Genomic DNA, 13389 nt, shown 5'->3' with positions numbered 1-13389 from the left:
ACAGACGAAGTTTAGTTTTAGCCTGGGAGCTAAAAGAAATACGTCTAACATACGTATGCATTGTTACAGTCTAACTTATAAACACTCAGTAGTAAAGTCGGCAGGAATTGAGCACTAAAACCAGAGAAGAGTAAATGGAAAGACACCCCGCTGTATTTGCAGACTCGTGGTAATAAGGAAAGCGCTCCTGACTGGTCTTGGAAACTTGTCATGTAAGTGAGCGAGGGGAGAGGTCAGGCAGCGACAGGCTGCTCTTCCAGCCTGAAACGGGGCTTGCGCCAAAGTTAAAAAACTGAAAACAGTTCGAAACATGCATTTAACTAAAAATGAATGTTATTAAAACAAATGATACCCATCATTTATAAATGTAATCTCAAAGTACCGTAGCTCCTGGCTCCCACTCAGATGATGTCTGGCAGCACGCTGTGTATCATCCACAAAGTATCTTCCAGAATCCCCAGCACCCTGGCTTCAGGAACCGCTCTAAATCTCACTAAATTCTGATGATTCTGATGTCATTTTCTAAGCTTAAAGTGTTCTTTCAAGTGACATCAATCATGACTCAACCTACCCTCTCCTGCCATATATGACAAAGGCTCCTATTTTTAAACTTTCAAACAAATACAGCTTGTATAACTTTTTTTTTTGCCAAAAATACGTCAGTTCAAATCTCACTGTTCTGAGCGTATTCTGCTCTTTTGGGATACTTGTCAGCTGGCCTATTTGTATTAGGTTTATAAGAAATTAGATTTTTTTCTAGAAGTAAAATAACAGACTTGGAGAACAGAGCTTCCACCTTGCATTATTAATAGAATTCATGGTAATCTGTGGCTATATTGTCAAGAAGTACGGAGACTAATTGCACAGAGCCAACAATTCACTCAGTGCGGTGGTTAAAATGGATAAAAATGATTTGTATTAGTGCCTGCAGTCTCTTGTAAATGTCAAATACTTTCTTGACATTCTAAAACCCAGGCTGTACAGCAAAAGTGGGAGAGTAGCATTTCGTATTAATTTAAAAATGCATAAAACTGATTACCCTCTTCTAGCAGTCAGTATTTCACTGTTTCATGAAGACCCTAGATGCTGCTCATAACTGGCTATACTCTTTCAACTCATCATGGCTCTCATTTTTCTTTCGGCAGAGCAATGAGGGTTTTACTTCAGGTGAATAAATAAAATTTTACTTCCTGTAAAAGAAGATATTTACAGAGATTCTCCACAACCAGTTCTGTCACTTGGAGAAAGTTGTAAGTATTCATTTCCCCCATTTCCCATGCACAGCCGTCTTGCCAGTCCCGTGAACCCGCTCTTCCTTTTGTGTAAATCCCAGTCCCATGCAGGTATCTTCATGTACTGTCACTTAGGCTTTTTACTGGTCACTTTAATCACCTCGCAGGGTTCAAAGAACACCTGCACATATTCTCATCTGCTAGTCTTGAAAACATTCACAAAATGTTCTACTATAAAGAATTTATGATATTTCCTTGGTTCACCCTATTTGTGTACTTACCTTACATCTGTTAGACTCTATTTTTTTACTCCACTATAGGAGAATGATGCACAGGTGTAATTGAACTGACAAAAGTGTTAATATTTTTCTGAAACAGATCACTTATATTTAGTACAACTGACATTTTACTCATTGTTCTCGTTAGTACCCACATTTATTCCGAAAGAATTGTGAAATGAAATCATCAAAAAGCTACCAGCTGCACAAGTCTTCTGAAACCTCTGTCGTCTGAGTCTGTCTTACACATTACAAAAACATGCAAAAAGGCTTAGAGATAGTTTTAAAAAAAAAAAAAAGAGTAGAAGGGGATATCCAGGTGGCTTTTTAACTGTGGAATACAATAAAATACAGTTTGGAAAGTATTACACAGAAATATAATAACGAAAAAACAAGATAGGCAGTTTACAAGTTGAAATACATCGTGCTGTGCCTTTGCTGGAGCTGCGATCAGCCAAGCAGACAGAGCACGCTTTATATGGGTTTGCTGACGCTTGACAGCTCCGAGTTTAAAAATGCATGACTGGCAGCTTACAGGCGTGCCGATCAACACTAGAAAATCTTTTAAGGCTTAAGGTTAATTAAGGTTAATTATTCTCAAACACTGTTTTGGAGATTTCAGTAATAATTGCTTAAAGTGACAGAGATGAATTGCTGCCTCCATCTTGAGAGCACTTGGGAAATTACTTAAAAGTGTGTGAGAAGATTTATCAGGGCCACATTGTAGGTGTAAAAGATCTGAAACCCTGGATGAGCAGCTAAGCAGCAAAGGGCATGCCAGTCTAACGCAATCCTACAATTTGCATTAAATAATTTAGACAAGGAGTCAGTAGATTTATCAGCAATACGTATTTACTATCATGTGCTTGACAGGACTTAGATGCGTTTGCACTGAAATTCATTCCCAGATACTAATCTCAGATATTAATCCAAAGATAATAACCAGACAGCTCTTACATGTTTGATCACTCACCGAAATATTTATCATCTTCACTGATCGCATCTTATCTCAAAGCCAGACCCTGAGCCCACAGAAGTCATCAACTTGGTTCCAGGGTAAGAGCTGCCAACCCCATTGTCAGGAGCGTTACTGAAGTCAAAGGGACCACCCATGAAATGAGGCACTAAAGCTCGACAGTAAAAGTCAGCAAGACCTGGCATGAGATTACAAGGTCTTCTGAGCAAAGGCATTCCTGATTTCCCAGGCACACAAAGACAAGAGGTAAACCCCCGATACTGTTAAAATCAAAACTTTCGACTAACTTTACTAGCACCGCATTTCTATCCACTGCCGTCTCGTCTGTGCCACCCTGTTTAACTGCATGAACAATCCCGTGTTCCAAAGTGGCATGGGTGGAAGTCACTTGAGGCTAACTAGAGGAAGAGTTCCTACTATCGCTCGTGTAGGGGTTGAAGTGGTGTCAGCTATCTGCTGATATTTCATACTTCTCCCGTACGCATAATACAGAAAGCAGCAGCAGCCGTTAGGTACTAATAGTAAAGCAATCCAGACTAAGCACTTTCCAATAGCACAAAATGAGGCAATTTACCAGGAAGAGAGGGAGTTGCATTAGCATGAAAAAATTCTAAGTTATTCACAAGATGCTAAAAGAGAAGGAAGAGTCATCAATCCTGAACACTGGAACCATGAGGATCCATAAGGATTTTACATGACGCTAGTGAGGCCAAGCCAAGTAACCACTGCTATAAGGAGCTGTGCGGGGAGCAGAGTAGTAGCGCTGCCTCCCTGCAACGCTTGCTCGGATTTAGAGAACCTGGTCGCTCGTGTTTTCCACTTAGATTTTGTCACAGGGAAGTTACTGCAGCTGGGAGTGACCCAGGAGTTCCTGCAGAAAATCTGAGCACGAGTGTCTCACTGGAGGTACTGAAATGCGATTGTAAGGACAATAACAAACACCAAGTGTGTAAATGCATGGCAGCTTTCCACAAGTACCAGAGTTAATACCAGCCACCACCATCCCTCTGGTACAAAGTCAGTGGAGATGAAGGAGGCTCAGGATTAAGAATGCACCCACTCTGTCAGTGATAAATTGACACTTCAACCACGCACTTCTCAGGACTTGTTGGACTTGAACAGGCTCTTAAGAGTAGACAGGCTTTAATACCCCTTTTGAGAAGATGACTGCTGGAGACAACAAAGTCAAGAGCTACTTTCAGACTGTGACATTATGAAGGGAAACCAGGTGCAGACTCTGCCACATTGGAGTTAAGAACTGCACATGGGAAGTGCTCTACCTGGTGATGAGGGTATCTTAACTGCTCCCTCCTAAATGCTTATGAGTGAAGAGCAGAGGGGTGGAGATGCTCCTTCTTGTAGTTAAGAGGGATTAAACAGCACCTTGATGCTTAAAGTATCTTCCCATGCTGTTTTCAACCATAGGTTGCTCATTTTTGCCCCAGGCTTGCAGACTTCCCTGTGGTTCAGAGCCCAGCAGTGCCCCAGCTTCTCCCTTCCAGCAGTTCCTGGCCAGCCCCTCCGGTCTGCTCCACATCGTCCTTGTTAAACTGTTGGCCGCTGACATGGAGAAGCTTTTTGACAAGACGGGTTAGGAAGAAAGGAAACAAGATTAAACAGAATAGGTCACTTGAGAACAGTTGCAGAAATTTTGTCTTTATTTGCTTGGTCAGGTAGCTTTGGAAGATAGGAACTCCACATCTTTTACAGTTACATTTATATAAAGAATGAAGGCTTTAATTACAGCAAGTCTTGCTTTCAAGTAGGCAGTAGGGAAGCCAAAAGAAAAATATAAGAGTTTGTGGTTAGAATAATAGTGTCTGATAATCAGAAGTGTCACATAAACTGTATTTTCCTCTTTTACTAAGTTAGTGTATAGTCTTATCACAAATAGCATCTAATTTCAAACACTGTGGTGTTACCTCTGGCAGGCTTTACCATGGCAAAGGGTGGCACCTCCTGCTTTGCTTGGAATCGGTCCCCTGCAGCTCCCCTGCCGTGCCATAGCATCCCCCCAGCCCGTGCGGCCGGCTGACAGCCACGGAGAGCACGGTTTCAGAAGGGGGTACATATGTAGTTGGACTTTTGAAGGGAAAACAGAACTTGATACTTCAGTTCCCACAGGATGCCACCACAGAGACTATTTTCTGTAAAACGAAACCAGCGGAGTGGTGTTTTACACCACAGTATCGCATAAAAGGCAAGACAGTTGGCCCAGTGATACTCCTACACAGACAAATTCCTGTGTCTCCTGACAGGTTCACGTTTCTTTATCTGGCAAGCATAAAATTATAGCCTATGTACAAAGCAGCCTTTTCATTTAGGGAACAATTAAGCTAATCCCAGCAAGATTTCATATTTAACTAGGTTTGTAGTGAACAAGTTTGTAGTCTGCATTCAATCAAGCTCTTTTGACTTTCACAAAATAGAGGCAAACCAGTGTATTTCAAATGTAAAATTCTAAGCTTCCTGAGATGTGAGAGTCCTGCCTGACTAAAACTATGGATCGATTTGCTAAAACTTTAGTATCATATCAGTAGACTTTAATCTGTCATTAATCTTCCAATTCAGCAATAGTGGTTTTGTAAGCCTGCGTTTTTCATTAAAATAAATTGGTATACATGACAGCACTTGATAAATACATAAACATATATATGTATGCACACATGCACAATAAAATGAAGTTGCTATTAGCATAAAGGTAACATTAGCTGCACCCATTACAAGACGCAGACTCCTGGCTTTCCAAGTCTCACCTATTCAAGAGCGTGGTCAGAGTCTGTGCTTTTTCCAGTTTGCTTTGAGTTGAGGCTGGATCCAGCTGTGGCCAATGATGATCTGAATTCAATGAAGTCAATAGAAGACAATAATTCAGGTTCAGTTCTGGTTTTTGACAAAACAATGGTTCAAATCAATCTTTGGTTTTGGGTCTATTTCCTGCTTAACAGCTGTGTAAAGAAAAACATCTGGAATAATACCCCAGCAGGGCCAATAACTGAGGCTGCTCTTTCATACTATCCAGATAGCACCAATAATAACAAAGCTTTCAGGCCAGTCTTCAACAACAACAAAAAACCCCACCAAACAGAAAAACCCCTTTTGTGCCTTACAATCCACAGCAGCCAGGACTGCAAACGGCACTTTGAACATACTGTCTCCAGCTGCACCAGCAGCAGAATGGGCCAAGACCAGTTGTTCTGGCTCTGAAGGAGATAGGAGAGCACGGCTCATACCTACACAGCTCAACTCCCTCCTGCAGTCGAGCTGGCCCCACGGCTGCTCAGACGAACCTTTTGCCACCCCTCAGCTGTGCCTGGGCACTACCCAGCATGGGCTGAAGACCTGCCAGGAAGCCCCCTCCCCACCTGATCCTCCTGTGAGATGCTGAATCCCAGACCTGACTGCCCCATCGTGCCAGCGCAACCTCTGGTACCTGTTGGTAAGAAGACCCGCTCTCACTGGATCTCTGCGCCTTCGTGCTGGTCAGCACTGCTCTGCCATCTCTGACTCTTTTAGTGAGCTTCTTTGAACCTCAGAGGACATCTTTGTTCCGTGCTCATATGGTGCCTAACACAGGCCAGTCTGTATTCTGGAGTAGGGCTCCAGAAGCTGCATCAAAGTAGGTATAATGGGGAAGTGTAACCCATACATGGTACGCACAGATCTAGGAAAGACTAATATATGAGAGGGCCTAGATGCCCCTCAGAGTGGTCTCAATCCATGCTTCCATCTCTGCAATTTCTCCATCATAAATGTGTGCTTTGATCATGAAACATGGTGGCTACTGCCAGCACTTGAAACCTAGCCCAGGTTCAGGGGAAAATAATTTCTGAAGAACAAGCCCGTAATGTGTATCTAGGAGAGGGGACACACACACCACGAAATGTCCAGAGGCCACAGACAAAACAAGTAGAACTGCCCCCAGCTGTCGTTTTCTTAAACAAGAAACCCCGAAGCCAACACTGCCTGCACAAACATGGAGATTGCTCCTCGTTTGGCCTTTTTTATCATGCGCTGCTCTTGTATCAAACAGGGACCTCTCAGAGCAATTTGTTTTCATGGGACAAAACGCTGCTCATGCGCTCCCTCACCTGGATCGAACACAAGCTCTTCACCTCTTTGTTTCAGAAACACACCACCTCTAGTGTCCACTGGGAGGGAAAGAAAAAATGTCCTTGTATCACATTTTTGGTGTCTCACTGTTTTTCAAGACAAGTCAATTATCCCGTTTTCCCCCTTGTATGACTGAGATTACTAAACTAAAACGGTACGAGGGCCAAGAGGAGAAAACGGAATGAAATTGCCAATGATTTAACCCAGTTTGGTAAGTTAGTGTTAAAGCTCTGATCTCCGTACTCTAGCTGTAACAGTTAACAAAATTGGAAGAAAGCACCAGCTTTGCCAACACCACCAGGATACGGAGCACTCCTTCAACCCTCCATAATTCCAACAATTTTGGCTTTGCTTACCAATAAAGATTTACTGGCGCTTATTTATATTTACCAAGGAGGGAAGAGAAACCACAGCACATTCGCAGCCAACTTGCGAACCTCCTTGTTCACTGACTTACAAAAACAAAGATGCATTTCCAAGGTAGAGCTCGCGTTTGTAATATTTGCAGTCCCTCTCTGCCGTACCCATGCACCCTCTGCCTTTAAAATACTTATCAAATCCCTTAAAACTAAGTTTCCCTGAGCCCACGTATAACCCTATGGAAGGCTTGTAACATCTTTGTTAAGCCACGAATCTAAATTTCATTTGAGGAAAATTGTAGCTTTCCTTCTGTTTTTTTTTAGCATATTCAAGTAGTGAATATTAACGCGACTACTGAAAAGAATAAATAGTTAGCAAAGAAACTGTGACCTGATTTTCTCTATTTATTTCTTATCAAGAAGTTTTTGAATATTGTTTGTGCCATTTGAGCCCTTTTTGCAAATCCTGAAAGTATTTTTCTCCGTTCATATACTGAAATGTGTAGCTGGCAGTTTTGTGCCACTAAGTCTTTAAAAACTTGTTTAAACAGACAGATGTGCACAACTAAAATAGAAGCAAAACCAATGTCTCAATAATCACAAGGATTTACCCTCTGTTAAAATATTGGATGTCAGCTACACAAAATACCATAGCAGTTTATTATAGAGATGTAAAATCATTCCATACAGTCTTCCAAATATTCAACTTGTATTTCAGACACAGATACCAAGAGGGAAAAAGTCTCCAGCTGTCTAGAATTCTAAATTCTCTCATTTGTACTGTCATTTAACATAAGACAAAATTTAAGACCAGACTTTAACTGTTTCCAAATGGTTTTGTGTATGTTTCTGCTGAAACCTTTAACCATTATCTAGCACCAGAATTCTTAAGCAACAAATATGCACACTGCGTCCCTTTAATTTTGCGCTCCGACATTTTTCCGCCGAATGCTCGGTATCATACATTAATCATGGTAACATATGATAAATACTTAATGACTTTGAGAGCAAAAGGATCCTGGGCAAATTGCAAGTACAAATGATTTTAAGCATTTATACACAGAAAACTCAATCCCGTGGGGAAATGACTGTAGATGATGCAGTAGCAAAAATAGACTCAGATTATAACTTTAATTCTAATCTCTGAAAAAACTATTCATCCTTTGAAAAAATCTCACAAAAACTAAATATGAGCTTTACCAAGGAAAAAAATTCTCCACACACAGTAGAAACCTGAACCTAAGTACATGTGGGAAATGCAGAATCCTGCACTGAAACAAAACAGAAGGGGCTTAAAAGTCTTCTCTCTAATCCTAGCACGTGTTAGGCTTTTTTTTCTGGAAAAGACATAACATAATGCAAAAAGTAACTTAGTTTAAGCATCACTTTCTTCGAGTCCTACAAATGCACACAACCTCCCACGGGACGCGTGAGCGGCCGAGGAGCGCACGTGACCCATGAAACACTGCGGGTCGAGGACTCGGGTGACACTCCGAGCACTTTGCAAGCCCAGGGCAGCTGATGTCTCCGCTGGACCCACTGACTTCAGCTTTCCCTCTCAGAAAGAAAATGGCTCATTTTGGGGCAGGCTGCGGGAAAGGGGAGACATCTATTTTGAAGGAGAATTCGGCAACAAAAATGAAAAATTAAGAATTTTAGTCCTTCTTCTAAGTTGCTGTATTTTTTCATTTAAAGATTATTGGAGCATTAAAGTTAACAGAGACGCCTATGAAATAACTTAATACTTAGGCATTTTACCTTTTAAAGTCATTACGCCTATATGGTATGGTGCAATTTACAATAAATTAAAAGAAACACCTTCAGTGATATAGCAATAATTTATTGTTTTGCATAAGAAGGTAAGATCGGATTTCAGGTAAGACATCAACCGAGGACCTGATGGCAAATTCAAGTATCGAGCTTGGTACAATATTAAAAAATACTACCATTTGTATGACTATGGCAAACAGCTAAAACACAATAAAAACATCTGGACTTGACTGTCAAAACATACAGTTCTCTAAAAACCCACACAGCGCAACCTGAATATGTGGAATATTGGAAACACGTTTAGTCGTTTTCGTTCCCAAATTCTTAGGAGTCAAAGGAACAGTCGCCTCCCCCCGCCTTGGTACCCCAGAACAATTCAGCCCACGGGCGCAGCGTCCATCACGGCAGCAGGCTCCTGTCCCGTTGAAACTGATGGCCTGAGACATTTTTCTGCCTTGAGCCACTGTCATCTCTGCCCGCCTCGTGGAGGCCAGCGGCTTTCATTTTATTTATTTATTTATTTATTGAAGCTTACACTGCAATAACGTCAATTTTCAAGAGCAACCTAGTAATTTAATTAAACCTATTTCTCACTCCTCCAAGAGCCTGTGCACATTTTACTCTGCTGGTTGGATTTATGTTTTTGTGATTCCCTTTCTTTTTGCAGGTGTTACAGTTCAGGAATTAGCTCCTGGCTCGGAGACGGGGCAGGCAGCCATCCGTCTGGGAAACTCCTGCCAGGACTGTGCTGAGGATCAGAGGGTCAGTGTCGCTGTGAACGCCGCGCGCTGCCGCCCAGCACAGCAAACCTGCTGTAGAAGGTCCTCCTAGACCACACCGACCCAGGAATGGGAATTAAATTAATTTCAAAAGGACAGGAAGAACAGCCTGCGGGACAGCCAGAACTGTTCCTAACAGGGAGCGTGCAGATTATTCTAGCATCTATTTCTTAAAGAGAAAAGCAGGTCCCTTACGTGAGCGCTATTGTACATGAATGATCTGAGACAGCCCAGGTCAGAAGCAGCGTTAAGAGTGTTTCAGTGAGGACTAAAGCCCCTCTTGTGGGAAATGGCCAGGTCCTGAGAGGTGCCGAGTGCCCGCTCCGTTTGGGTTGGCTGCAAGAGATGGCGAGGGCACTCGGCGACTCGCAGGCAAAGGCAAACAGACCCGCTCAATTCCAGATCCCCTGAAAAATATTTTCAGTAGTTAAAAAAAAAAAAAAAATAGAAAACGTTTCCTCAACTCACATAGTCTCCATGCAATTAATTTAATCAACAAATTTCTATTTACGTTACAAAAAAAGTTTAAGTCCACCAGGAAAATGGTGAAATTTGACAAAAAGTTACATTACAGCCGTTCAAGCAGAGCATGTATCCGTACTGGGATCCAGTACATCTGTAACTCTTGCATAAACATTTCCAGACTCCTTGGGATTTTGCTGCTGTTGCTTGCCTTTCATTTATTTTATACGACTCTAAGCCAAATGCAATGACCCACACGTTAAATACGCATTTAGAATAAAACTGCAAAATCTGATGGCTTTATCAGCATATGAACTGAAATAAAATATTTACATGGAATGTTGAGCTCCATTTACGGAGACGGGGTTTCAAATTACAGACGTAGTAATCTCCTTAGTAAATGATCACATTGACAAGAAATTTAAAAACTTAACATCCCTTTTCAACCCTTTCATAAATATATAAAGTTTCACTAAATTCTTTTTTCTTTAAACAAGACAGCTATATTCTCTTTACAGATTAACATGAAATAACGGTTTCCTGTTTGAGTGCCACAGATGTGATGGTCTGAAGTCAGCAAGTTCCTACACACATTCCGTACTTAGAAGACATATTCACAACACAACACACAGGTGCTACTGGGTCTTTACAGATGTACTCATTTCCTGCATATCAGTAGTAAATAAAGAAAAATACCAAATTATCTATATTAAAAATACATAATCTAATATACATGTGCTGACACCGACACATCAAATTTTACAGTGAGGTTTCCAACTGTGTCTGACCAGTGACAAGGATACTTTTTACAGTGAAGTCTACAGCAATAATTTATTTTTGGGTGGAGACAAAATAGCTGTTACACTACTACAAAGCATCACTACATACTAAACAATAAAAAGAATTCATCTCTTGCAACGGCTTCCCACATCTCCAAAGTTTCCTCACTAATTGTTTGAAAATTTCTGATGGGAAAACTGTTCTAAAGGATGCCAAAAATGTCTGAAATCAATTTAAAGGAAAAAAAAAAGTTACTCTCTACTTTGTTGCTATTCATATCACTTTGCCACTGATTTTACAGAAGACTAATCCGAAAGACTTTGAAGTTATATACATAGAAACTCACATTTTCCCCTCTTTAAATAAATATTCCCGTGAGTTTTCTTTGTTGTGCCACAAAGCATGCGTGAAAACACGTTTAATCCATGCATGCTCACAGCAGAGTATTTCACAATTAAGCCACTGAATACATCTTTCTTTCCATGACTATGTAAGTGCAAAGGAATACTAAAATCACTGTACATTTAAGACAAGGTTCACATCTAGAAAAGTAAAAACATTTATCTTGATATGTAATTAAAACTATGATGTCTTCCTCGTAAAAATGTTGGTCACTTTTGCCTGATTCAGTTCTCTCAAGCACTTAAAGGGTAATAACTTCCAAGTGCTGATGTGCTCTTTATGGCAGCGGTTACGCTTAAAACCATCAAAGTGCTGATCTCCAGTGTTAATTAGTATCTTCTGCAAACTCTCCGTTAAAAAAGCTTACCTTGGAAATACACAGGTGATGATAAAGAGGTGCCTGGCAGTTTTGTTACGCTAGCATTAGCTCACTTTATGGAGCATAGTAAGACTTCGGTTTAATCTGACTGTTCTGCCCCAAAATTGTGGGCTGGAGGATTGAAGACCCAGGAAAACAAGAGCGGTTCCAAGTGCATGAAGAGTGAACCTGCTGCTCAGGTAGAGCGAGAAGCCCTCCTACCAAGGAAAGTAGCAAACGGCCATCCAGTAAAGCCTAACCGTGCCCCAGATTTCGCTGCTGAGACAACAGCAGATGTTTTGTCCATTTACGACGTTACGAATGTAGCCAGCTGACGGGAACCCAGAAGGTCTCGGTCTCCAACCTGTCAAAAGTTGTTTTAAGCTCACTGTAAGCTGTAGCGAGGTCATCGTTGACTATCACTTTATCGAAAAGGTGGCCGTACTGGCTCTCCATCACGTGGGCAGATTTAATCATTTCGTGAAAATCTTCTTCCTAGTAAGATCAGCGCAAGGCACGGTCAGCCCACAGCAACATCACATCAACGCGGTGGTACACGCAAAGCTACTTGCTTATTTCTCATCTCATCAGGAGATGGAAACTGAACTTTTAATTAAAAAAAATATAGAAATTACCATTACACGTGAGCTCAGAGAGCATTCTCACGAGTAGACTTTGCTCAACAGGCAATTCTTTCATCTCTCCCCTTGCAGTGACACAATTAGTCACTGCACGGTAATCACAGAGACATTTTCTGTTAGCAGTACCAGTGGAAAACGTTTCTAGCTGTTTATTTTGATGATACATTTAGAGTTTCGTTACTTAAGTCTCAGCTTGCTATTAGCATACAATATACTACAGTGCAGCCTTTATTCTTTGAAGAGCTTGGCAGGAGCTGCCTTCCTACGCCTGGTCTGACCTGGCTCAGGGGATTTCTCTTCATGTTTGGGGAGGGAACAAATCTTAGGAATTTCATTGCTTCACTCTGAGGGATGAAACCCGTCCTAACTAAGCAAGGTCCTGAAGGTTGCTCTTAAGAATGAATCATAGAATCATAGACTAGTTTATCACTCCAGTCTTCAAAAAGGGCAGGAAGGAGGACCCAGGGAACTACAGACCGGTTAGTCTCACCTCTGTCCCTGGGAAGGTAATGGAGCAACTCATTCTGGGTGTCATATCCAAGCACATTCAACAGCAGGAAGTTACTGGAAGTGGTCAACATGGATTTACCAAGGGTAAATCACGCTTGACCAATCTGATAGCCTTCTATGATGTTATAACTGGTTGGCTAGATGAGGACAGAGCAGCAGATGTCATCTACCTTGACTTCAGCAAGGCTTTTGACACTGTCCCTCATAACATCCTCCTTAGGAAACTGAGGAAGTGTGGACTAGACGAGGGGACAGTGAGGTGGATTGAGAGCTGGCTGTGTGACAGGACTCAGAGGGTTGCGATTAATGGAGCAGGGTCAAGTTGGAGGCCTGTAACCAGTGGTGCCCCCCAGGGGTCAATACTTGGACCAGTATTGTTTAACGCATTCATCAACGACCTGGACGAGGGGACAGAGTGTATCCTCAGCAAGTTTGCTGGTGATACCAATCTGGGAGGGGTGGCTGACACCCCAGAGGGCCGTGCTGCCATCCAGCGTGACCTAGACAGGCTGGAGAGCTGGGTAGAGAAGAACCTAATGAGGTTCAACAAGGACAAGTGTAGGGTCCTGCACCTGGGGAGGAAGAATGTCAGGCACCAGTATAGGTTAGGGGTGGACCTGCTGGAAAGCAGCTCTGAAGAAAAGGAGCTGGGGGTCTTGGTAGACAGTAAATTATCCATGAGCAAGCAATGTGCCCGTGGTGCCAAGAAGGCCAACGGAATTCTGGGCT

General features: G+C 41.9%; 1 protein-coding gene across 4 annotated transcripts in view; it reads right to left on the bottom strand.

Moving 5' to 3' along the window:
* Positions 1-8777: 8777 nt before the first annotated feature.
* Positions 8778-13389, bottom strand: part of MPP7 (MAGUK p55 scaffold protein 7) — a 155170-nt gene continuing 150558 nt past the window's right edge. For all 4 annotated transcript variants that reach the window (XM_063324580.1, XM_063324579.1, XM_063324582.1 and 1 more), the window contains one exon: positions 8778-12004. In XM_063324580.1, the coding sequence (XP_063180650.1) occupies positions 11825-12004 (180 nt within the window). In that variant the 3' untranslated portion in view covers positions 8778-11824. The remainder of the gene's footprint in view (positions 12005-13389) is intronic.

This window comes from Chroicocephalus ridibundus, chromosome 2 (genome assembly GCF_963924245.1).
Source record: "Chroicocephalus ridibundus chromosome 2, bChrRid1.1, whole genome shotgun sequence".
Lineage (NCBI taxonomy): Eukaryota > Metazoa > Chordata > Aves > Charadriiformes > Laridae > Chroicocephalus > Chroicocephalus ridibundus.
The sequence above is the reverse complement of the archived record's forward strand: the minus strand, read 5'-3'. Positions and strand labels throughout refer to the sequence as shown.